The 27,160-nt window shown below is 44.7% G+C and overlaps 2 protein-coding genes across 3 annotated transcripts in view; one reads left to right on the forward strand and one right to left on the reverse strand.

Annotated features, from left to right (window-relative positions):
- Nucleotides 1-1,059: 1,059 nt before the first annotated feature.
- SCTR (secretin receptor) lies at nucleotides 1,060-27,102 on the reverse strand. Of its 2 annotated transcripts, none has more exons than XM_035129825.3 (13): nucleotides 26,733-27,102; nucleotides 21,102-21,228; nucleotides 16,704-16,814; nucleotides 13,037-13,155; nucleotides 11,512-11,609; nucleotides 10,140-10,275; nucleotides 8,995-9,148; nucleotides 7,192-7,252; nucleotides 4,938-5,004; nucleotides 4,647-4,738; nucleotides 3,720-3,858; nucleotides 1,661-1,702; nucleotides 1,060-1,574 (listed from the first exon to the last, which is right to left on the reverse strand). In XM_035129825.3, exons 1-13 carry the CDS (start codon nucleotides 26,775-26,777, stop codon nucleotides 1,392-1,394), a joined length of 1,374 nt encoding a protein of 457 aa, XP_034985716.2. In that variant the 5' UTR covers nucleotides 26,778-27,102; the 3' UTR covers nucleotides 1,060-1,391. The 2 variants fall into 2 exon arrangements, with proteins under 2 accessions (XP_034985716.2, XP_034985708.2); XM_035129817.3 differs by having other exon boundaries at nucleotides 1,245-1,574; nucleotides 21,102-21,231; nucleotides 26,733-26,916.
- Nucleotides 11,457-27,160, forward strand: part of CFAP221 (cilia and flagella associated protein 221) — a 51,278-nt gene continuing 35,574 nt past the window's right edge. Inside the window, exon 1 of the mRNA XM_088662032.1 lies at nucleotides 11,457-11,600. The gene's annotated coding sequence lies outside the window, so the exon portion shown is untranslated. The remainder of the gene's footprint in view (nucleotides 11,601-27,160) is intronic.

The following is a 27,160-nucleotide window of genomic DNA, read 5'->3' on the forward strand; positions in this document are numbered from 1 at the left end:
ACTAGATGACCCTTTGAGGTCTCTTCCAACTCTATGACTCTAAGCCATGTTTATCTACCTATATGTTTATATAAAAAATACAGACATGCAACCCACTGAAAGTAATAAGCAGGTAAGAAATGCACATTGTTGTTGTTGTTGTTTAGTCGTTTAGTCGTGTCCGACTCTTCGTGACCCCATGGACCATAGCACGCCAGGCACTCCTGTCTTGCACTGCCTCCCACAGTTTGGTCAAACTCATGTTCGTAGCTTCGAGAACACTGTCTAACCATCTCATCCTCTGTCATCCCACTCATCTGGTCAATAACTCATCTGGTCACATTAACCCCACTCATCTGGTCAAGAACGGTCTTGCAAACAAATCTACTGGTAACTTAGCTCTGGCTTTGGCAAGTTTCCCTGGAAAGAGTTCAATAGTAATACAACAGCCATCACAAATGACACTCTGCATGTGCTTGATGTCTTTTCGGGTTTGGTACCGAGATCATTAGCTGGGCATTCTCAGCTTATTGAAGAGATCATTGTACGATGGGAGGAAAAGGCAGTCTGTAATATATGCAAAAGGCAAGATGTTTAGGACTTTCTAAGCATCTTGGATTAGCCCCAGAAGACAATAGGAAATCAAGGTAGAAGATGGAGAAATAGATATGGCACCCCAAGGAAACCCAACTTCCTTACTCTTGAAATATCAAGGCAGCTCTTCACAGAATGTGTTACAGCAGTCAAGCCTCTAGATTACAAAAGCACGAACAACAGATACAAGGGCTGAGAAGAGACATCATCTTCTGAGAAAGAAAAGTAATTAAAGAAATATTCCTGCAGCCATCATGGCAGCTGAATGTCCAAGTCCAAAGCTGCAAACCTGTGAGATCTAGTTCCAGTGCTGATCACAATCCACTGCTGAATCCTGCAGCCAGTTAAGGGTGTAATTTTAGAGATTTGCTCTGTGTGTGTGTGTGCGCGCGAGCCTGTGCGTGTTTTAAAGCTTGTATTCTACAAAGTGTCTCCAGACAACACAATGTTTCCCCAAGGAAATGCAGCACATGAGTCATGTTTTGCCCAAACTATTCAATGCAGCACAATATTCAGCAGTACAAAACAAATCAGAAAAGCCCTTTAGTCTGGCACTCACATCCCACTAGAAAATGGCATCTTAGAATGGTGGAGTCAGAAGGGAATCTTCCACCAGGAAACAAATCTTCATATATCTTCTTTGTAAAAAAAAAAAAAATCCTCCAGGGGATAATAAAGATTCTGGGCACCAACAAAGCCAGACTCCGTGCACAGCTAATTAAGGGGCAAATTTAGCTTTCAGATCCGTAATCTCAATTCTTGAGCTTTCCAGTTCCCTCCTCCGAGTGAGCAATTAGTTCTTCCCTGCACAAGATCCATCACATTTGACTCAGATTTGGGGCATAAGGTCCCCTTTCCTCCTGGGGGCTGGGCTTCTTCAGCTGCAGCACCTGGGTGAATCCACTGACATCATTAGGAAATGTGCAGCTGTGATGCTTCTGTGAATGAATGTGTTTTCTTAAGTGCCACTGCCGCCATTTTCTGTGAATCTCCTGCTGGACCTAAACAAAACATTATGGGGTTAACGTGCAAATAAGAAGAACATATATTTTGATTCTTAGTACATTACAGTCTATGGGAAACTCACCTCTCCGTTAAGAAAACAGTAAAGCACAGCCACAGCAAAGCCCTGAGAACAAAAGAGGCCCGTATCATTCATGAGATATACAACTAGAAATGGCAGGTTGGCCCTCCAGAATAAATATAGAAGCAAGAAAAAGCTCATGTAGACCTTCCAGGCACGCAGTGTTCTGCCAGATGTGAAGAAAAGACAGAGTGACTTACAAAGCAATCTAAGCTAGGGCCAGAGAAGAGTGGTTTGTCTACCACTGCATCCCAAGTCCTGCCACCTCAAACTAGTTCAGGGCGAAAGGTGCAGTGGGCAGGGGGGGGGGAAATCACACACACATAGCGGGCCCCAAAGGGCTCGGCCCCCTGAAGCTGGTGCCCCTGGTCAGGGCAGAAGGTGGTGGTGGGATTTCCACCATATCACTCCCACGAGCTCCAGGATTGGAAAGCTGGAGCAGCTTTGGATCCAGTGAGTGATCCATGGTAAGCTCTGCTCTATCCCTGCCCCATAACACCCCATTTCGGGGGCCCATGCTGTGGGAATGCTGCCATGCTTAGCATCTCAAGTGCTATGCTTTCTGCTACCACAGCAAGTGTGGCAGCAGAGGTGATGTCCCCTGTCACCTGTGCCATTTCTTAAGCCCCTCCAGTGGCAAAGATCCATGGGTTAGGATTGGATTGTTACACTAGGAGAAATGATATATTTTGTTGAACCACCAACTGGATGTTTTAGCAGTTGCGGTGTTTTCAAACTCACGCAGGTCCTTCTCGCAACAAGGGCATTCTGAGAAGAAAGTGAGGCACGGGGCAAGATGGAATAGGTCCTCCTCGTTACAAAGAGAGTCCTGCAAGGTGCCGTGAGAAATACTGGATCTCTGGGGTGTTGGTCTAATCAGAAACCCAATGCAGAGGAGGGCTACATCATGCCAAACCTGAATGCATATGTCATTCCTTGTTCCATTTAAAAAAATAGATAGACTGTTAACTACCTTTGTCCTTGTGGGAGGACTTTATTCCTAAACCTGTTTGGATTAGGGACTCACCTGCCCTCTCCCAATTTCTCAGCTGCCCAAGACCCAACAATTATGATGGTGAAAGGCATAGCTGCCAAGTTATCCCTTTTTTACAGGGATTTTCCCTTATGCTGAATAGGCTTCCTCGCGAGAAAAGGGAAAACTTGGCAGCTATGTGAAAGGTGGGGGAGAATCGACAGCACTGGGATGGGCAGAGACCAACACCCTGATAGGGATAAAAAAAAGTTCCCTCCCCAGTCATCTAATCAACCACTTGACCAGTGGAAAGAAGGTAATAACCCACCCTCCTCAGTTGATCTGCCCAGATCTGGGAGGAGGAGGCTGTGTGCCAATGTCTGTGTCTGCTTGTGTTTGTATGTATGTAAAAGTATGCATAAAAGGAACCCAGGTGGTGCTGTGGGTTAAACCACAGAGTCTAGGGCTTGCTGATCAGAAGGTTGGCGGTTCGAATCCCTGCAACAGGGTGAGCTCCCGTTGCTCGGTCCCAGCTCCTGCCCACCTAGCAGTTCGAAAGCACATCAAAGTGCAAGTAGATAAATAGGGACCGCTCCGGCGGGAAGGTAAACGGCGTTTCAGTGCACTGCTCTGGTTCGCCAGAAGCAGCTTTGTCATGCTGGCCACATGACCCGGAAGCTGTCTGCGGACAAACGCCGGCTCCCTTGGCCTATAGAGCGAGATGAGCGCCGCAAGCCCAGAGTCGGACACGGCTGGACCTGATGGTCAGGGGCCCCTTTACCATTTACCTTTACCTTAAAAGTATGCATGAGAGAGTGGTGCAATCATATCCACCACTGGCATGCAACCTACAAAGGATTGGCCAAGTGTTAATGTAGCACCTGGGCAAAAAAAAAGCATTAGCCAATAACCACCCCTGTCCTAGTTACCTACAAATTCCAGGTACCTCTTTGCATCCTGTTTGCTCTAGACACCTGGGGGCCTGGAAAACATTAAGGAGGTTTGCCAACACAGCCCGTTTTGATTGCAAAAGACGGGTGGGGCTTCCTTCATCTGAAGATGATGATGACCTTCCAAGAAACAGATTACCTGGAAAGATCCTATGGCTTTCTCAAACAGCGCCTGAATCTCCATGGTGCCGTTCGTGGTATCGAAAGGGAAGAAAGCAAATATGATGTAATGGACTCCAAAGAGAGGGATGAGGATGAGTGTGGATTTTGTGAGTCTCCTAGGAGTAAAGAAAGAGATAAAAGAGCAAAACAGAAATGAAAAAACAGCCTAAAGAGGGTGAGCTTCATATTGATCTCAGTATGTAGGCAGAACTATCCCCTCTAGTAGCAATAGCAGAAAATGCAAAGGGAAGTTTCAGGAGCAGAGTAGGCCTGCCTTTAAAGATCAGCGGTATCACTAGTGCCAGGCTACAGATCATGGGGTCTGGGTCCCAGAACAGTTTCTGTTTTTTAACATATTGGCAGGAGGGATCATGGACATCCTCCATGAATCTGTCTAAGCCACCTTTACAGCTCCCTAAGATAGTGGCTATCGTTGTCACATCTTCTAGAAGTGAATTCCATAGTTTAAACTCTGAGCTGTGTAAAGAAGTACCGGTACTTCATTTTCACTCTCCTGAATTGCCTACCTCTTCAGTTTCACGGGATGGCCCTTAACCGAAGTATTACAAGAGAGAGGAAGGGGTTTTTCTCCATCAGCTTTCTTCACACTACGCTCAGGGCTTTGCCTCCAGACTTGTGGTCTGTTGCTGCTACTATAGATGAGGATAAGATCAGGATCTTTCCAAAAGAAGTACCCGTATAAGCAGCAGAGCTGGAGGCATTTTATTGGGGTGGGTGTCCTTGAGGCAGCTAATCAAACAAGTTTATCTGCATCATACGTATCTTTGCATATCTTTGCAGGCAAACAGGTAAAACATCTGTGCACAGGTATCTCTTGCTGTTGTGCTTATGTGTGAGGCTGAGGGATTTTGTTTGTTTGTTTGTTTGTTTGAAGCTATCTTACTTGTATTGACTGGAATCCTTGTTCCTTCCATCTGGCCATCTAAGTTTGCTCATTAGAATCCTCACAATATTAACAAACAAAACAAAATTGATCTGCAAAGAGAATGAAAAGCTGGCATTGACATTCACATATTTGAAAGGCACGCATCAAATTTACTCTCTTCAGTTCGATCTTCATCTCAGAAATCGGCTGTGAAATGGACTTACAACAATAGAATGAATTTGTTTATTACGGTCACAGACGAATAACATTTGTTACAAAAATAGAAGCGGCATTGTAATTCAGACTTACAACAATAGAAACTACTACAGGGCCTTGAATGAGCCACCGGGCATATGTAAGATGAGTATCCCAGCATCTGTAAGATAGCAAAATTCATTCATTGTGCTTTTCAGGTCAACAAATGCCAGCGAGCATCATGTTAGCAATATTTGTCTTCACAGGAAAAATATCACAAGGCAACATGCCCAGCAGATAGGAGCTGGCATCCATCCTGGCCTTTCAAATTATACCGGGTGGATGAAACTATTAGAATACTCAAGTGTGCAGAAAACAAGCAGGAAAAGCAGAAGAATATATTTGTGTTTTACTGTGAGTCATGATTCAGAGGAGCTCAACAAAACGGCAATGCCCTAGTCACCATCCTTTTTCAACTTGATGCCCTTCTTCGCCACTCCCATCAGCAGGCCCGGCCCTACGTGCAGGCTGGGTGGCGCAGGGCACCATGGCGCCGGCCCGCCAGGAGGGCGCCGCAAGCTGCGCCCACCCGCTGGCCGACCGGTCCGCCGCGCAGCTGCGCCTGCCCGCCCGCCTGCCGCGCAGCAGCGCCTGTTGCACCCGCGCAGCGCCCACCCGCCCACCGCGCTGGGAAACGGGGCGGGAGGGCGCCGGAAGATCCGGCACACCACGGCGCCGGGAGCGCTTAAGACGGCGCTGCCCATCAGCCCCACCCAGCCAGGCCAATGGTCACAGCATGATGGGAGTTGTAGTCCAAAGCATCCCCAGGATGGGGAAGTGTACCCTGGTCTAGGGGTGGGGAGGAGCTGGATCCATCCACACCCTGATCATGCTCAACCTGGTAAGGGAGGTCCCAATGATGTCAGGTGACCCATTTTTGCCTGTGCATTTTGAAATCAAACTGTGCAGGCAAAGGCACAATGCTATGCATGCAAGCCCTGAGGATCAGCTGATGATCTGGGCTTGCATAACCCTGTGGTGACTGTAGGCAGCCTTTCCGCCCAGCTGCATCTTTACCTGCCTACAGGTGACCTCAAATAGGACATCAGATGCGCAGCAGGAGGATGCTGCTGGGCCAAAACAGCCTTGTGGTTCTGGAGGGGCCCAGGCTAGAAGTAAGAAGACCAGGGCTGAGGTGAGGGCTGGCTGAGGACAGACTGAGGTTAGTGAAGTCTCATAGAGCAGCCTCTACAGCTTCACCTGGCTCTCACTATAAGCAGGACTATTTTTTCTAGAAAAAGAGGTGCTGTGAACGCCTCCCTCATTCCCTTGGAATGGCAATGGCGCCCACCTGAGAGGTGCTGGTGGAACTGAGTTCTGGCAAGTTCTGGCTGGAAATAAAAGCCTTGACTACAACACAGGTATATATGGCTGCTGGCCTGAAAGATTTTTTTACTTCTGATACTGTATTCCAACCCCAGTCAATTGACAAAGTCCAGAGGCCTCACAGCAAAGCAGCTGAGTCAGCTTCTTATCCTTTGACTTGAGGTTCCGAAAACACTTCCTTGTTTTTCAAGATAATATTGTGTTTTCATTTAACACAGTCTTTGCAACTAGAAAACAACAGCACTTCACAAACAACCCAACTCCCCCTGCTGGATGGGAAATGATCATAATCAAATTAACGCATATGCAACAATACATTTTTTTTTAAAAAAAGTGTTTGAGGTACCACAATAATCTGTGTTGTTTTTGCTGCAACTGGCGAGGAACAGCTGCCCTTCTGGAATTTATTATCACAATAACTGCAGATACAGCTGCTTCCCCTCCTGCCATTTTAATACAGAGAGCTCCTGACAATGAGAGTCTTTCATAAATGCCCTGCTGCTACTGTGATGTTCAGATGAAAACTCTGCCTATTTTCTTTTATTGATAATAATAAAAGTATGAGTTCTGGGTGACAAATGAAGGCTACAAATGGTTCTTGGGACAGAACAAAAGACATAAACATGGTTTGGAACCAGATTAACCAGCCTGACTTCCCCAGCATAGAATGATGGGGATTGCTTGAGACAATATATGTCTGGGCAGTGGGAGATGGCAAAGAGAAAATAATGGATTCTGTTTTCACAAGGAAGCTGCAGATATTTTTATACTGGCCAGGCACTTGTATAATGGGATACAGGTGTGGTTTGATCAGTATTAATTGCAACTGAACTGCTACTGTTTTTCTCCTCTTGTCTCAGTGTTTCAAAATATTGCAAGAAAATAGGATTGCAGCCGTTTGAAACCAGGTTCTGTGGGCATACAGCTGAGGCAACGCTAATAAATACAGAGCATGGAAAGATGTAATGGAAACACGGCTTACCCAGCATTCTCATGTAATAGTCTGGCCATGACCCATGCAATTGCAAAGAAAGTTGGAGTGCCTGCAGTGAAGAAAAAAAGAGCCCCCCCCCATCAACCCTTAGGGCTTATCCATACTTCCTCTTCTCCCGTTGCTTTCGCCCAGGGCAAAACTGCTCTTTAGTGTTCAGTTGAAGCAAACAGCAATTCAGGTGTTTTTGTGGATTGCCCTTTGTTCCAATTTAGAGCTAAAGAGTGGGTTTTCCCTGGGAAAAGAGCGAAGCATGGGGGAAACCACTTGGACCTGGGCTTTCTAGGCACGGGACAAGCGGAAGTGTGGAAAAGCCTTTAATCATATAACGCACAAGAAAATCATAGAATTGTAGAGTTGGAAGGGACCCTGAGGATCATCTGGCCTGCAAAGCAGGAATATGCAGCTATCCCACCACCAGCTAAATGAATATTTTGATGCATAATAGCAAACTCCTGTGGTTCTGTGCCAATCAATTTGAGGCAAAATGGGGCCACCCACAAACCAAAGAGAAGTTCTCCTGGTATACCCAGGGGGATATCAAGCTATACACAAGCACACGATGTTTCAGTTCAGTTGTCCCCAACTCAAAAGGGAACAACAACAAAAAAGAGCCTGTGGAAAACTGGCTGCTGAGGACTATGCATGCATATTATTGCCTTCTTTGAAATGTTTTCGTTAGCTGTGTAAGCAAGATATTATGCCCTCCCCCCAACCCCGTTCCACCACACACCTCAAAACTGTGCAAAGGATAGTGGGAGACAGAAGGAAAGCAGGGAGTGGGGAGGCAAGTGGAGAAATAGAGGGAGGGGAAGTGTCAAAAGAAGCAATGTAGCAAAGAGGACGAAAGAAATAAAGAGGAATAAAGCAGAAAGGAAGAGCGGGGAATGAAGAGGAGGGAGCCAGAGGCTGAGTACGCACTACATGTTTAAAGGACATGACTTTCCCCAAAGGATTCTGGGAACAGTAGCTTGTTAAGAGAGCTTGGAATTGCAGCTACAGCTCCCAGGATATTTTGCTGGAAGCCATGTGCTTTAAAGTTGTGGTGCCAGAGATGGAGTGAGACAGGAAGTGAGAGACACACGAAATGAGGAGAAGCAAAGAAGAGTGCAGGAAGACAAGGGAAGCAGAGCAAGGAATGAAATGGAGTCAGGGCCATCTTTAGCAGATGCGGTGCTGGGGTGCAAATATCCACCCTGCGCCCCCAAATTACCACGGATGGGGGGAGCTGTGCACTGCCAGTCATCGGGGGCAGCACAACTCTCCCCCATGCCGCTGCGGGAGAGCAATCCCCGCAGAGGCTTGGGAGGGAAGCTGCATGCCATATGGTTGGCAGGGTGCAGCTTCTATCCTAACCCTCTGTGTGGATCACTCTCCTCCCGTGTAAGCTTGGGAGGCAAGCTGCACACCTGCCAGCCATATGGTTGGCGGGACCCAGCTGGTGGGCGTGCAGGGAAAGGGGAGGCCACCAGCAAAGCCGTGCAGCTCCCCCACTCCTTGGGGTGCCCCTGAGAGACTGGCGCCCTGGCACGACGCACCACTAAGCCCTATGGGCAGGGCCTTCTTAAGCATAGCTGGTGCCCTGGCGCAAACTATCCCCCCCCGCCCCCGTTTCCCAGCGCGGCTGCCGCGCGGCGCCACCCTGGCGGCCCAGCACCCTGCCGCCTTGCGCCACCCAGCCTTGCCTTAGGGCCGGCCCTGCCTATGGGATAGACGGCTCTGAATGGAGTCACCGGGGATAATACTGTGCAGCATTATGTTGCAGCTCCCCCACTGGTGTCAAGTGGTACTTACCCCATCCCAGAACCACAAACCACCAGAAGAACTTTCTTTTGGAGAAGAAAGACATCACCAGCAAGGTATGAAGATAAAGCCCTTCCACAAGAAGCCAGCTGTAGTTAGCCATGATACAGAAGTTAATGAAGACCATGATAATCTTACATCGGCCCTGAGGAGAGAGGAAGATAAGCTTTGTCTCTCTTCCCTAGGCATTTCACAGTCCTGCTCCCGAGCTTCACCTTGCTGTGCCATGCTTTATTTATCACTGGTGTAAAAGTCGGGTTGTGGTTGTTACAATTACTACACTCATTTTTGTCATTCCCATTGTAGATTTTGAGTGATACACAACTAAATCACACACAGAATAGACCTGTGGGAATCAATGGACTAGTGACGTTGCTTAAATCCATTCATTTCAATGGGTCTGTTCTGAGTATGATATCTTGGGATATAAGTCGCTGTTACCCATGTATTTTATGTATTGGTTTGGATTATTTTATAACTGCCGCTAGCACCCATGTTTAAATGTATGCTGTATTCTTTTATAAAAAAATGATGTAAAAGATTCCAAACATTATCTTTTAAAATCAACAAGTCTGCAACAAATTATTATTGTTCAGGTCCTGAACAGTTCCCCCATTTTCAAACCTACTGCCAATCACAGAGGTTCACATTCACTCCCTTGTGAAATCTTTGTAAGAGCTGATTAATGCACTTCAATTAATTTTCTCGCAAAGTGTCATGATGCCACACGACACGTTATCCAAATTGTGTTTAAACACGTTTTGCTCTTTGGGTTCTTTGGCCTTGTGATTATTTCATTCATTTAGTTTGAACATCCCACGCACCCCTTGTGGTTGTGGTATTCATAAAACCAAAGAACAACTAAATATATAAACAATATATTATTTATGTTCAGACCATACATACACAAACAAGCAGAATGAACAGCACACTCCTTAGCATCTTTTACTCATAGGTAAATCCTCAGGTTTCAATGGGTCTGCACCAGGGAAGTTCACATAAGCTTGCACCTCAAGTCTGCCATTTTCTCTGACAAAATGTCTCACAGGGATGGAAAGGAAATTTAATTCTCAGGCACCTTTCTTCAACCTGTGTTGAGCTGGATGGTAGGCCATATTTATAGGCTTCTTCCTTACCGTGTGTAATTCACAGTAGACTGTATCATCAATGTCTTCAGATAGCACAGGATCTCTGATGAAGTTTGCCAAAGCTCGCAAAATGAACGATGCAAAGAGCTGCATGTGGATGCAATTTCTCGTACAGCGAAGCCGCCTGTGGCCCAAAGAGAAAAGCGTCAAGGTTTTTAAACACGGAACTGCTTGGGTTTCTTATCAGACATATGAACAGATCTTATACCATCTAAAGCAGAATCAGACTACTGATACATCAAACCAGTCTGCTCATGGGTATAGCCAGGATTTGGGGGGGGGGAGAGAACTGACATGATTGGTCAGTTAAGTATTTCTATGGTTTTACTTATCTAGGGGGGAGGAGCTACCCCCCTGCCCCCCCTTGGCTACGCCCATGCACCTGCTCTGACGGGAAACTGCATCTCCAAGATCTCAGTCCTGGAGATCTCAGTCTTGCTACTTGAAGTCACTGAGGATTGAATATAGGGCCTCATGGATACAAGGCAAAGTGCGTGACCACTCAGCAATGGTCATTCAAATCAACAGGAACCCGTTGATTTGCAACCATCCAATACCATTGCCTGATGTGATAGCATCGTGAAGCAAAACTGACGTATTCATGGTAAAACTGAGAACTGTTGGACCGAAGATCATCTTTCCCACAATACTAGGGTGAGGAACTTGTGACCCTCTGGATCAGGCATCCCCAAACTGCGGCCTCCAGATGTTTTGGCCTACAACTCCCATGATCCCTAGCTAACAGGACCAGTGGTTGAGGAAGATGGGAATTGTAGTCCAAAACATCTGGAGGGCCAAGGTTTGGGGATGCCTGCTCTGGATGTTTCCAGATTAGACCTCCCTGACTCTTGGCCATGCTGGCTGGGGCTGATGAGAGCTAGAGTCCTACAATATCTTGACGACTATGGGTTCCACCCCTGCTTCAACAGAAAGACAAAAGAACTAATAAAAGGGTGATAAAAAGGGGGTATGCAGTCGTTGCTTCTTTGCCAGGCTTTGTCAGATCCACCTGAAAAAAATTATCCAATGAGCAGGATATCCGCCTAACATACAGATTATCTTCCCAAATCCACAGTTTAAGTAAGTTTTTTCTTCCACCCACTTGAATATACACTTCTGTCTGTTGACGTTTGAACAGAATGTACACTTCCCCACTGTTACTGTGCAAAACATGAAGCCCTTTCAGAATGAATATCTGGCGAAGGAATATTCTGCACGCACACCTTCCTCCTCACATAGATCAATGGAACGGCTTTTGAAATAACACTTTATTTCACTATTCATTTGGGGTTGTTTTTTTCACAGATTAACCAGGAAGTAGAAACAAATATTTAAAAAGGAATGAATAATTCTTCTTCACCTGAAAGAACCCAGAATGCCCAAGGCAATTGTCAGCGCCACCAGAGAAGCACTGGTTCCGATGGTGTACACAATCTCCAACTTCCTCAGGTAAGACACCTGTCAAGAAACATCCAGGTACACTCAGTCCAGGCAGAGATGTGAATGTGTAGGAAACCCACTTGTCTCAAGAAGAGTGACAACATGTCTTTTTGTTCTAAAAGCACTACCATGAACTAATTTGGCTTTGCCTGCAATCAGAGTGATTAGAAAACACTCCCCCAGGGTAGAATTAGGCCGGATTTAAAATTTAGAGGGGCGGGGAACCCACAGAGGGTTGTAAGTGGTTGACAGCATATTTAAATTGTTTTACCATTGTCTACAGGTTTGGTATTAGGGTGCCAGAAATCAATGGCCTAGCACAGGCACCCCCAAACTGCGGCCCTCCAGATGTTTTGGCCTACAACTCCCATGATCCCCAGCTAGCAGGACCAGTGGTCGGGGAAGATGGGAATTGTAGTCCAAAACATCTGGAGGGCCGAAGTTTGGGGATGCCTGGCCTAGCAGTAGGCTTTGCTTCCATGTCAAATGCGCTTCTGTACAACTAGTCCCAACTGAGCTTCAGTCACTTAAAACAGACTGCTGTCCTATAACGAATTTTTGAAGGGAGAAAGGCTCTGTTTGTCTTATGATTGAATAATACTATGTTTTGTCACCAGGTGGGGCTATTTGCAACACCTTTTCCTACTCTGCTCTTTAGTGCTGTGCTTCAAACCCGAGTAAACCATTGGCGGATGGATAAACACATAGGATGAAGGCAGATATCTAAAAGTGTGGTATAGGTGGCTTGAGCGCAGTTTCTCTGCTGCAAAACGAAAACATATGTATTTACGATATTTCTATATCCCACCTTTCTTCTATGCCAATCTAAAAACAAGTACAATAAAAGTACAGCCTAGAAACAAAACAAACTACGAAGCAAAGTCAACAGCAGCTAAAATCAAACAAGCAGCAGTTTTAAAAGCACAACAGAAGACAAGAGCCATGGAACTGGATTCTCCTCTTCTCCTCTGGCTCCAGTTTTTGAATATCAGCAGGAAACTCATCCAGTTATCAGGAAATGATGCAGATCCAAAAGAGTCTGGTGAGAGGATATCCTAATGGGTTTTCCACCTGTGACTTAGAGGATCAATCTAAACAAGCACAAATACCCAGGAATACAGGGAATGTGTGCTCAAACCACTTCCCCCCACACTTCTGATGCTTTCAGATGACCTGCCTGTTGAGCATTCATCCTGGTTTGTTTGCAGGTAGATTAGATGACATTGCTTTAAGGCGTGTGTCATCCCAGTCCCACATTGCCCAGTGAAATTCTCCTTCACTTTCCTTATCACAAAACGTCGTGTTTTGGGGAAACAGGTTTATTGTGAAAGACCTTCCAATCAACTACAATTGCACAACCTTAATTTTCAGGTATTGAATTCCACCCCAAAACAGCAACTTTTTCAAAGTGCCCGTAGGATACTGTACTGATTATTTGAACTTACCCTACGCTGCCACGCGACTATAGGGGCATTAATCTCTTCCACATTTAAACCACAAGCAATATAGGGTCTTGGATATTTTTCCGACCAGCCATCCTTGGTGCAGTTACGATATATAAACCCTTGGTTTGCAATGACAGAAACAAAATAAGTCATAGAGTTAGTAATTGCAATAAGCACTGGTGAAAGCTACTATTATAAACACACATTCAAGGCCACATGGTGGAGTCTGAAAGCTTTTGCTTCCCTTTTAGATTACCTGCAGCTTGCTGTGATGTCAGAACCTGGGCAAATTGTGGCTCATCTTAACTATGGTTTGCTGAAACAAGCCAATTTCAAACTGTAGTTTATAAAGCTGGCTTGCTTCAGCAAAGCATTTTCAAGATTAGCCATTAGTGGAGCAGAAAATTGTTTACTGTTCTTAAACCATGGACAAAAATAGCTGTATTCATTATGTTCCAAAGAGATGCATTAATCCTGTTATGTTTTAGAGCAAATAAGTGTGTCTGTCTGAACACAGACATTCCTGCCTCTGTCTCTGTTTTACTTTTTTGTTCTACAAGGAACAAAGTTCATTGTTGGCACCATACAAATAAATGGTTCCCAAGAATGAAAACATCATTTCAGGATTGAAAGTGCAGAGATATATCACACAACTGGTTTCACGTACACTGTGGTTGTTATGGCATGCTGTGAACCATAAAGCACTAGCATCAGTAACCTATAGCAGTGTTTCCCAACCTTGTGCCTCCAGCTGTTTTGGACTACAACTCCCATCATCCCTAGCCATCAAGACCAGTGGTCAGGAATGATGGGAAATGTAGTCCGAAAACAGCTGGAGGCACAAGGTTGGGAAACACTGACCTATAGTATAGTAAATGGTATGCAGTTAAATCCTAAGTATATTAATTGGAAGCAAGTCACACTATGTTCAATGAGACAGGCTCCTTTCTGAGTATATTTAGGCTTCAAGATGTTTAAAATGTAACTGATTGATCAGGGCCAAGGTGAGGCGACTGGGGCAGCATATCTGGCCTCTAATGAACATATCACATATAGATCTTTATTCCTTCCTTGTTCCTGAGGTAGAGCTTCACACTCTTCCCGCTTCTTCCCTGACAGGTGCCTTTTTGTGGTTCACCTCCAGTACCAAAATGTCTTGGGCCAACACTGTGATTGATCAATATGTATTTAAAGGTTTTCCTATCGCCCTTCTTCATTGATGCAATAAAGCCCAGAGCAAGCATAACAAATCAAAACAGCAAGAAAAAAAAGCCAACAGCTGAGTTGTTTCAATTTTACCAGCACCCTCTAGCGGCTGAGTTATCTATCCGCAGGCAGCTGGTGGGAGAGGCTGTCCGTCTTCCCCTGACCTGGTGCCCTCCAGCTGCTCTGGAACTAACCACTTCCATCCGTCTCAGCCCCAGCCAGCAAGGCTGATGGGAGTTGTAGTCCAAAGCAGCTTTGCAGTGTTCCCAGCGATCAGGTGACAAGCTGCTCTGTGTCCCTTTTCCAGACCCTCTCAAGCAGGCTGTTAAGGTGCTGAATCATAACACCTGAATTAGGAGAGGCTGTGCAGTCCTTAGATGCAGTGGTGAAGTAGAATGGGGGAGAACCAGAAGAGCTAGAATCCTGGCAAGACAGGGGCTCTGTGGCTAAATGATTCCTGTCGCTTCTACAGCTCTATGCTCTGGAGAGCAGTTACAGCAACAGAGCACCACTCCTCCTCTGCCAGTACCTTCCTCTGATGTGCTGCATACATGCAGCTGGAGACTGTGCTCGCATGGAAACTTCCTCCGCTCATCCCTTTTCAATTCCCTCCTGGTTTTGGGAGACAGGAGAGGGTGGGGAAGCAGGTGGGCTCTTCCCTTGCCTGACCTGCCTCTTCCTCCTCTTCTTCGTCCAACCCATCCAGTGCTCCACCAGCCTCCCCCTGCCTCTGATTATTGCCTCCTGGCTGATACAGGTCCCCACAAACCACTGCACCCCTCTCCTCAGACCTGGCCTGCTCCCTGCCCTGATACACACTTGCCAGTCTCAGAAAGGGTGCTTCTGGATCCAGCATTGTCGATGGAGGCTCAGGTAACCTTAGTGGCCAGAAGCACCTTTCTACGGCTGCAACTGGTACAACTGTTCCTGCACCAGGAAAACCTAGCCATAGTAGTTCGTGCATTGGTTACTTCAAGACTGGGCTACTGCAATGCACTCTGTGTGGGGCTTCCCTTGAGCCCGATCTGGAAGCTGCTGTTAATGCAGAATGGTGCAACGTGATTGCTGACAGGAGCGAGGCCTTGTAACACCTGTGCTCAGAGACCTGCACTGGTTGCCAATTTGCTGCTGGGTCAAGTTCAAGGTGTTACTATTAGTATATAAAGCCCTTAAGAGCCAGTTTACCTTACCCTATATATGTCCACTCAGCTGCTACAATCTGGAGAACTGGCACTGCAGAAGTGCCACATAACACCCATTTGTAGCAAATCAGTATTTTAGGGTGGCAGCTCCCACTATTTAGAACTCCCCATCCATTAATATCAGGCAGGCACCTTCAATGTGCTCTTTTCGGCTATAAACATCCCCCCCCCTAGAGAAGCCTACCCAAATATGCAGAATGTTTACATGGGTTTTAATCTGTTTTTAGCTTATCACTGATCTTAATCGCCATGTACTTATCCAAAGCAACCCTTTACTGTGGCTCCATGAAAACACGACAGAACAAACACATCGGCCAGGAGCCGTCTTTCCTTGTTTATATTATGCTTCGTTTTTATTCACATGGACCAGAAGGGGAAATTACCACTTGTATCTGTGTGTTTATAGATCCATATCTATATCTATATGAACAAGCAGTTTCCTCAGAAGGGCAGCTCATTCTTTTTCTCATTTTGCGGATAGGAAGCCAAGGCTAAAAAGTTTCATTGTTGGGATCTGAGCCCTGATCTCGGTCCAAATTCTCTCCATGTGTGGCATAAGAACATGAAGAGATGATTCAGGCTACAGATCCATCTGAATCACCATCCTGCTGCACACAGTGGCTAACCAGGTGCCTCTGGGAACCCTATAAGCAGGAGATGAAGGCAACAGCCCTCTTTCCCATTCTGGCTCCCCAGCAGCTGGCGTTCAGTGCCATACTGCCTATGAATCCAGAGGTTATGTATACAACCACTGCAACCAATTGCCCATGCCCTGGATCCAAATAGGTTGTGCCGCTTGTCAAATTCTGCTTATCTTACCCCAAAGCTTGACGTCACAGAAGGAAAAAGCTAACATAACATTTACAGAATTTACACTCTGGTCCAAATGGGATCCTGAGAGGAATTTACTGTTCACCTGCTCGCCTGGGGCGAACAGCAATTGCCCCACAGGGGAATAGGCAAGGAGCAAAAGCAGAAACCTGCTATGCCTCCCAATGCCAAGCAGCTTATGGGACGTCCGGCAACATCCATTAAGCCGAGCCCCAGAAGGGCGCTTGGTCTGTGACCTGACTTGAGATAGCAGCATCAGACGTTTCTGGAAGCAGCTCCTAGATTCTAGGTAAGATTCTACCCTAGAAAAACAGTACATGGCAAACCATATTCTTGCCTGTGTTACACTGAGGACTCAGCCTTTACTCCTTGACAGGGTACAAGGAAAGCCTGGCATCAGACAGGAAATGTTATGTTTTAAGTCTTACCTGTTTTCCCAGTTACCATTTGGAAGGCTTTGGGGCAAGGAACGCTAACTGTTTGCCCAATGGAAGAAGACAGCCAGCAGGTTATATTATCCCACATTCCAAGGCATCTGTCTAGGAGTCAAGAACAACAACAACAAAAATGCAATTTCTGAAATTTCACCTGTTACATACCTCACACCATCCAGACGACGAGGAGGAATTATCACATTCTGACCCCCAGGCCTGAAGTTCCTCAACCCTGCTTTAAGTACATTTCTACGCCTCATTTTCCATTTGTTACACCTATAGCAGAGATGATCAGTATCTTATCTTCTGGGAAAGCTTGTGGCTTCTCTAGGGCAGTCACAAATTGTGATGGAAACTCAAAGTTTAAAACTCCCAGATTTGTGCAAGCACTAGTGATCATTTTTCACCCACCCACACTGTCCAGAGCAGCTTTTCCTCTGGTGCAGTTCCCTGCTTCTGACGGATTAGCTGGAAAAGCACAAAAAAAGAGGGGCATAAGATGAAAACAGTTTGGCTGATTCTCTGAGCAAACCCCAGAATTTTGGCCATCAGCGCTTGAGATGATGTCGAGGGGATAGATGGCAGCTCTACTCACTGCAAACTAATCTTAGCAGCCCACTTGGCATCATCTAGGCACTGCAGGGGCTACAAGGAAGAGAAAAACCAACCATGTATCAAGCAGCAGTACCTGATGTATAGCAACGCTTCGTATCATTCCCTCTGCTGCCACCACCACCACCCGATGCTACAAGTGTTTTCCAGCTGGTGCAAAAATACAAAGGGCTCCTTTTATTTATTCTGCATCTTCACATGCTCATACTTTGTTTTAGACTACTTGGGCCTGCTTCATGTAGAGCCCAGACACCACAGGAATTGGCAGCCTAAGTGGGCATCCATTAACTAAGCCAAGTGGGCATTAATCAGGCAGTTCCAGGAGCATTTGAGAAGGAAACTGTGGTGAGTGTGCTGGGAAAAGGGAGGAGAAGTGATCTTGTTCAATTGTATGCTATTGTGCCCCATATACATATCTTTTGAAGTAGGCATTTGGCATTCCTAACAGAGGACTCCCGTCATATAGAGATAAAGCGTAGGGTTTTTTTTGGGGGGGGGGCAGATAGATGACAGACAGGGCCATTAATGTCAAAGGTTCCCACAGACCCATTGGATGGTTATTGCCTTCACCTCACTGATAAACAGGAAGGGCAAGGACACTGTGTTGTTTATTTAAGAAATGACTATATTAATAAAACGTCATTAATCAAGACAAAGAGGAAACAGATCAATACTACCTTTCAACCAGCCATTGTTCCGAAATCTCTTTCCCAGATGTCAACCATTCCCTATCCCACCTGAAACATGCACACCCACCTTCACTCACCCAGGTCTCTGTGGACACCATTGCAGGGGAAAATATTTTAGTCTAGCTACTAAATACAATACTCTGAGCACACTAGATTTGATTCCATGCAACACTGAAATTTTTGAAACTGGAGCTTTCTTTTTCATACATTATACAAAAAGCTCAAAAGCAGGATGTGAGCGAAACGAGACTGAAATTAGTCTAATGTTCTACCAAAACTGATGACGACAAAAAGAAACAGCTGCCTCTTCATTCCAGAATCCTGGATGCGTATCCTGGTATCTCTAGTGACTGGAACTTTCTCAGCCTGCAATCTCTGTTTTGGAAATGAGTCCCACAAGTGAACCCATGGCTACAAAACCAGCCTAATTTGTAGTTGCACCTCCCCCCCCCCCAATTCCTCAGCTATGTGTGTGGCATCCTGTCTGATGACATGTTCTGGAAAACTCAAAAGGTTGCCATGTTTTGTTTGGTCCCCACAAAGGCAGAGTTTGGAGTTCTGCACTGATTTAAATCTGAAAACAGGCTTGTTTTTTCTAGTAATTTGTAGCAAATTACAACTGTTAAGAGATTATGAAGAAGAAAGGTATAGTTATCTTAAGAAGCAGATCATTCCCAGCATTTATTTGTCAAAGACAATCATATATTTCATTCTTCATAACATAAAGTGACACATAAGGCATCTCCTAATGGGATATGTCACCATCATTTGGTAATCATCCTTTCTGATGTGCTGCATACTCTATATTGGCCTAGTGCAGGAGCTGTGGACATCAGAAGTTTAGTCTGACTAAAGAAAATGTTTCCTGCTGCCACACAAAGCCTTTTCTCTGGGACTACCATGCTCTGGTTATTCACTTTTTAGAACAAATACCAGATGACACCATTGCCAAATTGTGAATTGCAGAAAACACTGGATTTTGTTAATGTGTGAGGGGGGGGGCACAATTGCAGTGCCACCCTGTTGTGTGGACTTTCAAAGCTCTGTTGAGGCTTTTAATAGTCTACTGTGCCTTTAATTAAAAGTTTCACATTTGCAAGTTTAGAACATTTTATTACTTGCTAATCAGCATGAAATGAGTGATTAACTGCCTTAGTTGCCCCATCATTAGTCAGCTACTGTTCCATGTGTGGGGTTATTTTAATTTACTGGTTTTCTTTTCTTTTCTTTTATTTATTTTATATATTCCATTTGTGCAAAAAAGAAAGGAAATAAAAATAATGTAAAGAAACCATTAGTTAAAGTCGCCTCCCAAAGAGAAGACAGGGTTAACTAATTAAAGGGGGCAGCTAAGGTGTGATTCATAACTAATCCCACAGCTGAACTGAAAAGGAAACCATAAGAACTGCAGTATTTTGAAGGGGGAAAACATCTAATTAATGTTGCAAGCAACCTTTGCAGAATGAGACTTACTGACAAAAAGTTCTCGACTTGCAGGAACAGACATTCTAGCAAATGCTGTGTGGAACCGCTCTTCTAATTCTGTATCCAGCTGATTGTGGAAAAAACAATATCTCCGCTCAGTAGTGTTAAAGGGCCATGATGTTGAAGCAGAGGGTAAGGAACCCTGGGGCTGTTGTGGTAGCTGCACTGCGGACCAGAACCTGAGAGGAGGCAATTGGCTCTATTCCTCCAAATGTATGAAGCAGGATGAGCCACAGAGGTGGTACTTCTCCTTTCCCAGGTGCTTATGGGAAGCCTGCAAGCAAGACTCAAGTGCAACAGGGCTCTCCGCACTGGATTCCCAGCAACTGATATGCAGAGGCTTCAAAAATGGAGGCAGAAGGTAGCCGTTGCAGCTGATCGGTGCTTACAGCCAGGGCTTTTTTTCAGCAGGAACTCACAGTTCCGGCACCTCTCAGGTGGGCGCCATGGCCTTTATAAGAGAACAAGGGCGGCGTTCTGGCACCTCTTTTTTCTAGAAAAATAGCACTGCTTACAGCCTTATTTTCCGTGCATGGGTGTCAGCAGGAATTTTTCGGGGCAAGGAGTACGGTAAATGCTTCAGATGAACAAACAAACCTAACTGAAAGGTCAGAGCAGGCATGTTTATCACAAAACAAATGAGGAAAATAGTGCCCAAACGCTTTTCCTCGTATCTCATATTCTACAAATGTTAGAAGTGTACTTTTTAAATATAAAAATACCTTGGGAATCTAGGGATAAGGATTGATTTGGGGGCCCCCACTGGTTTAACTCTTTTAAAAAGCCAACCAAGATGGCGGCCATCACAACACCTCATGGGTGCTAGTTCCATTGCTTGTGCTGTCTGAAGAAGCGCTTTCTTTTGTCTGTCCTGAATCATTTCAACTCAAGACTCTCCTGCTTCAGTAAAGCTGCAACCTATGTTTCTACAGGTTCCCCAAGCTGTAGGTTTTTGCAGGATTTAGCTTTTGGCACATGGTTTTCCCAGTAGTGATGTATGGAAGTGAGAGCTGGACCATAAAGAAGGCTGATCGCTGAAGAATTGATGCTTTTGAATTATGGTGCTGGAGGAGACTCTTGAGAGTCCCATGGACTGCAAGAAGATCAAACCTATCCATTCTTAAGGAAATCAGCCCTGAGTGCTCCCTGGAAGGACAGATCGTGTAGCTGAGGCTCCAATACTTTGGCCACCTCATGAGAAGAGAAGAATCCTTGGAAAAGACCCTGATGTTGGGAAAGATTGAGGGCACTAGGAGAAGGGGACAACAGAGGACAAGATGGTTGGACAATGTTCTCGAAACTACGAACATGAGTTTGACCAAACTGTGGGAGGCAGTGCAAGACAGGAGTGCCTGGCCCTGGCATGCTCTGGTCCATGGGGTCATGAAGAGTCGGACACAACTAAATGACTAAACAACAAAACATGGCTCCATAACACACAGTCAAATTTGACTTCTTTTTTTAAAAAGAAAAAGCTAATATTGTGGAAATGCTTATCAAGGTTTCTTGACTATGAGAAGAAAAGCAGATAATATTGCCTCATAGGAAGGACTGAGTTGAGAGTAGAACTGCACATGTATGTATGTACACACACACACTGTTTTACCTGAACTCCCAAGTGATTCATTTCCAGTTGTCGCATTCACTTCTTCCTTGGAGAGGACCAAGCTGCAGAGTTCTTCTTCTGTTGTCATAATTTTCATGATTTCACATGATGAAATAAAGGCTCTGACCTGCTAATCAAGAAAGCATTTGCTCTTTTATTGGTCAGTAGCCAAACACACACCCTACATAACATCCACATAAAGGTTTATGGGCAGGATACAGTTATAGAAATAGAGGGATTCCTAACAGTGCAGCATGTTAAAATTGGAGAATGCCATTTGACGTTTTGCCTGCCCTTCTGAGCTCATTTTGAACTCACTAGAGCAGGGATGGGGAACCTCAAGTCTGGGGATCAAATACAGCCCCTCCAAGTCTCTGGATCCGGTCCTTGGGGCTCTTCCAAGCCACTGATTTCAGTGGAAGCAGCCGAACTACACCAATTTCATGTTGACAAAAAAGTCTATGTCATCAGGGTTAGATTGCAAAGGGCTTAAGTCAGCTCCTTTCACTGAAAAGATATGTTCATGAATTAGAGGGACTGAGGGAGTTTATACAAAAGCCACCCCAGATTAGCTTGACGCGACCTGCAGCAGGCATAGCCAAAAGCACACTGGGGCTTTGTCCTATAACAGCAGGATATCCTTGTTTCCCCTTAGCGCATATTTGATTTGCACTGCTTTGAGCAAATTCCATGCCATCTGCACATTTATCTTATGCTTTAATCTAATGTACATTGTAAACTTGCATTATCGCATCAGGTTACAATACCAAGGTAACCCAGCCAGCACTTGAAAACATGTGGGCAGGATTTGTTGGTCTGCTGCTCCTTCAATTGCCTTTCATTTAAAAAAAAAACCACTTTCAAATGAATGAACCCTTGCCGTTTGCCATTCGAACAATATCTGAACAGGATAACTATGCACACAAAAAAAGGGAGAAGAAGCAAGAGGAGAAATCCCTCACAGCTGGCATCGGAAAAGGCAACCTAGACAGGAACAGCCCTGCTAAAATTCAGGATATCAAATGTGTGGAATTTCCATCGCCTCCCCGCCCTCCCACCCCACTCTTTTGTTTTGTTCTTTTCTGCACGCAGCAAATCAAAATGGGGAGAATCTATATCAGTCTTAAGAAAGACAGTCCTGCTCAGCTATAGCAACCATCCCCAAACTGGCCAGTTTTAACTGCAGACAACATACATTGCATCAATGTTAGAAAGGTCTCCAGCTAGCAGTGAAAGACACAGGAAAGCAACAGGTAAACAGATTAAATGCTGCAAACAAGGCTACGGCTCTTATTGGGGTTTCATTTGAGCCTTGGCCTATAAAGAAGGGCTGGAAGTTGACTAAATACATTGAAACAGATTATTCGTATGCATTTTGGTCAGCTCATTTCTTAAGTTTGCATAAATCTGCCTATAGGTTGAACGTATCACCTCCTGATTAGGAATGTAGCCTAAATTTATTATTTATTAAAAAAAAATATTTACAACCCGCCTGACTGTAATTTGTACAGTTTTGAACCATAAGATGTTCAGATGGCCTGGACTGGACCCTATGGCAAGTGCCAGAGAGGCTGTCACACTCAGGGGGCAGTCTGAAGGGGTGGGATATATCTGATAGATTATAGAGGTGGCTGGTGGACACACACATACACACACACACACACACACACACACACACACACACAGTCCTTGGGTTTATTTTCTTGAATTTTTAAGGGCTTCTTTCTTTTCTTTGGCTGGTCATTTGAGCAATGACAGGAGGAGGGGAGAGCCTCTCTTACCTGTCAGTCACTCAGCATGGAAAGCATAATATTTATCCTAACTTATTTGTGACAGTACTTGACTCAAGGGGAAGATGGAAACACAGGAGGGAAGGTGCCCCTTTGCTTCAGATTCCAGAGAAGTCTGACAAAGAGCAGGGGTTTAATCTAAAAACACACAAATTTGCAATTGCCTAAAACTAGGAAAGGGCAGGTGGGGTTCAAACTTTGCACAATCACACCTAGAAGGAAGGTGTATTCTTGGGTCCCCACTAGGTAAAGGAAGCAAAACTTGGGGATGGTTGGCCTGCTCAACCACAACCATGGCTCATGACATTGGGCCTTACGTCAATGAACTATTACTCATCGTGAACCATTAATACTCTTGGCTAGGAAAACTGAATTGACAGCCACAGTCTTGACAACTAGCCTTGCATTTTAGAAGAGGGAGCTTCCTGGATGACAGCAAGTACGGAAAAAGGCTTCCTTTCTGTCTGCAGACATAGAACAGAGCTTGGAACCATCTTTGGTGGAAAAATTCCTCAGGGTAGATAGAGCATGTTAATTCCCTCGCAGCCACCTGTGTGTCGCTAGGAAGCCACATTACATGTTTTGAGAACTATGCGCCCAAGCTCTGAAATGGAAAATAAACCAGAAAGATATATATATATATACATATATACATACACACACACACACACACACACACACACACACACACACACACACACCAAGCCATGACTTAAAGTAGTCTGATCGCTCTGTTTTGTTTCCAAATGAGATGAGTTCCAATGAGAGAGGGGGATTTTTACCTTGCCTTGTTGGATATAAACATGTCAGAAAATGTAAGCATATGAGTATTTTGGTCGGCTAGGATAGCTCAGTCGGTGGAGCATGAGATTCTTAATCTCAGGATCATGGCTTTGAGCCCCATGTTGAGCAAAATATTCCTACATTGCAAGGGGTCCCTTATGGTCCCTTCCAACTCTACAGTTCTATTATTCAAGCGTGATGGGTTCAGATGTTATTCAGCTTAAATCTGCCATTCTAAATACAAGGGGGCGCTTTAAAAAGTAGCTCAAGCAACATGACTGAAAAAGGTAAGATCACAGCTCTTTATGGAGGACTCCTTTATGGTTGTATAAAAAAGGGTTAGCTAAGATAGCTCAGTGTTGGAAATGTGGTAAGGAAAATGCTTTCCTGAAACATATGTTTATACAGTGGTCTATAGTTACTAAGTTTTGGGAGAAAGTGCTGGACTGTGTAGCTATGACTGTGCAGAAAAAGTTAAATCTTTCAATGGTGAATATTCTATTGAACTATTTACCTATGGATCCTGCGTGCCCTAATGGTGGCCAACAGATTGACTGGAAAAGTAAAGATACGATACCCTTTAATCAATGGGTTGGCGATATGACATAATGCACAGCCTATGGACGGGGTGTGGGTGGGTGGGTGTCACTTTTAGATATATTTTTGTTGTTCTTTTTCTCCCCTCACTTTTCCTTTTCCTTTTTTCTGTATCACTTTATGTTTTGTTGAAGTAAAGGTAAAGGTAAAGGGACCCCTGACCATTAGGTCCAGTCGTGACCGACTCTCTCATTATTGGCCGAGGGAGCCGGCGTACAGCTTCCAGGTCATGTGGCCAGCATGACTAAGCCGCTTCTGGCGAACCAGAGCAGCGCACAGAAACGTCGCTCACCTTCCCGCTGGAGCGGTACCTATTTATCTACTTGCACTTTTGCAGGAGTTGGGACCGAGCAACGGGAGCGCACCCCGTCGCGGGGATTCGAACCGCTGACCTTCTGATCGGCAAGCCCTAGGCTCTGTGGTTTAACCCACAGCGCCACCCATGTCCATTGAAGTATTTTCCATTAAAACAAATAAAAAATTTTTTTTAAAAAAGTTAGAGAGTAAGTGAGGCATAGCTGATGTTCTGTAGTGGATAAGCCTGTAAGACGTATGCCAAGAAGTCCTGCTTCAAATCTTGTTTCAGCAATGAATTCCCTCAGGGAAGCCACTGTCTTTTAAGATGCGTTCACATTACAGTACTGCCCAGCTGTGCATAGCAGCTTGGCTTCAATTGTGTCAGATTCGTTTCTGTCTTTGTACACACCAGGGGGCTTTCTCATGTCTTTACGCCATGCAAATGTGTTCACAGCTACTTGTGTGATGTGAAACAGCACATCAAAGTTGTATAACAAAGTACAGGAGATGGAGATGGAGATGGATTTCGCACAGCATTCTATGAACACAGATTAAAAACCCAATGCTGGAAATGCAGTGAGAGCACTGTAAATGGGAGGGTAAATGTATCCTTAACCTCAGCCTGTATCTGCAGTCGTAAAAATTGCTGAGGTAATGTATGTGAAGCATTTTGAACACTGTATTGTTAGACCTCTAGGATGTATGTGGTCGTGGTGTGTGCACACCACAAGAGAGATTTGAGTGGAATCGCTCATTCAGTGCACCTATTATCCCAAGCAGAATGGCTAATCCATGCTCAGTCATGCGCCAATTTCCCATAATCTTGCAGATTGGAGGGGAGGGGGGGGGAACGTAGGCTCTGCATAGGTGGTTTTTTATCTCAGGAAATCGGTGCCAAGTAGCTACTTCTTTTTACAGCACATTTAAAACAAATGTAAGGCATTATAGTCACAAAAGTCAAAGGCAACCTGTGGGAGTCATTGCTTCCTATTGCGACAACAGGTGGTTTTAAGCTAAGCAACTTAATTGGCGGAAATTTGTGTGTGAATATGAAAATCTGGTTACACAGGTCAGACAATACCCTTGTTTCCAAACTAATACTGTAGTCTGGTACACTGTTGTACTTTGAGCAATAATTTTACCCAGCCCTTAAATAATATTGGATACCTCATTTTTTAAATATTTGAAATTGATTGATTTAAAAAATGTTTAATTACAAACTCTATATATTTTAAATTTTGTTTTAAATATATATATGTTTTGCTCATCTCCACATGACATTTTTCCTCTATCCCCAACTGAGCAACATTCCATTATGGAAACAAGCAAGTAAGAAATAAAATTTTGAACAGGTGTATGTCAACAAAGCTATTTATTTCTCATATAATATAGTGTATCAGTTACAATCAATAACGATTATATAAAACATAAGCAAATATGCTTTTAACCAGCAGTTGTCTCAATATGGTTTATGAAGATAAAGAAAGCAGCTGTCATAAAACTTATGTTTATAGACTGAAGAAATCGGGTGACTATGCATTCAGCTAATCCCCTCTGCATATGCACAGCACTTAAGCATTCTAGTCCTCATAGCACACAGAAACTATTTGAGGACAAGATTGTGCTTCTACATGGTCTGAAAAGTTTACTTTTCCACTGAGCACACCTTGAGGGAAAGAAACTTTTCCCAAGGAAAATGTCACGCATTCCCAAATTGAAACTGCCTGTGTGAATGTGCTCCCCCAAAAGAACTAAACTCTAATCTCTCTTCTAAAGCACACTTTTCCTATCCTCTCACCCCTTTGCAAATGTTCTGTAGCATTTGTCTCAGCATTGACAATATGAGACATAAAATTAATCGAAGTTTTTAAGGAGTTTCATGTCCTCTCCTTGAGGAGTGAAACCCAGAATTTTTCCAGCTTTATCCCACAGTGCTATGTTTATTCAATAAGAAAAATTCCTTGGTGTTCAGTAGTGCTTACTCCCACAGAATTGTATGTTATATGTGTGTGTGTATATATATATATAGAGAGAGAGAGAGAGGATCATAGCCTTAGTGCATCAACCAGGCTCTCACAAATCTCCCCCCCTTCCCCTTTTCAGTGGATGCACTCTTGTGTGTGTTTGCAGCAAAACAGTAATACAAGGCTCTTTGTTTACTTACAGTTAGTGTCGAAGTGGAAAGGATTATTATTACGACGGTCCACATGTTCAGCTGTTGTCTGTCTCTTTCATCTCCCAGGTGCAAGATCAGAAGTCATTTCAATGGGCGATCCTCAGCAGGTTCTCTCAGTCTGAGCTCATCTCATCTTTCTCCAGTGCTGTTGCTTCTGTTACTGAGTCCCAGGAGGGCTCTTGGTGCCTCTTTGAAGCAGGGTGCTTGACACACACCTTGCACAGCAGGCAACTCTGCAGTCCATGCCCCAGATATCTTCGTCATCCATGCCCCCTTTCATTACTCATTGCTATCGCGGCACTTGAGCGAGGAAAGGTCAATCTTTTATGTTCCCACGGTAAGGGCAGCAAGAAAAATTCTGGCACAGATGTCACAGGAGCCAAGAGAAATATGTCAATGGGGGGGGGGGAGAATTT

The sequence above is a fragment of the Zootoca vivipara genome, chromosome 1 (assembly GCF_965207765.1).
Source record: "Zootoca vivipara chromosome 1, rZooViv2.hap1.1, whole genome shotgun sequence".
NCBI classification, from domain to species: Eukaryota; Metazoa; Chordata; class Lepidosauria; order Squamata; family Lacertidae; genus Zootoca; species Zootoca vivipara.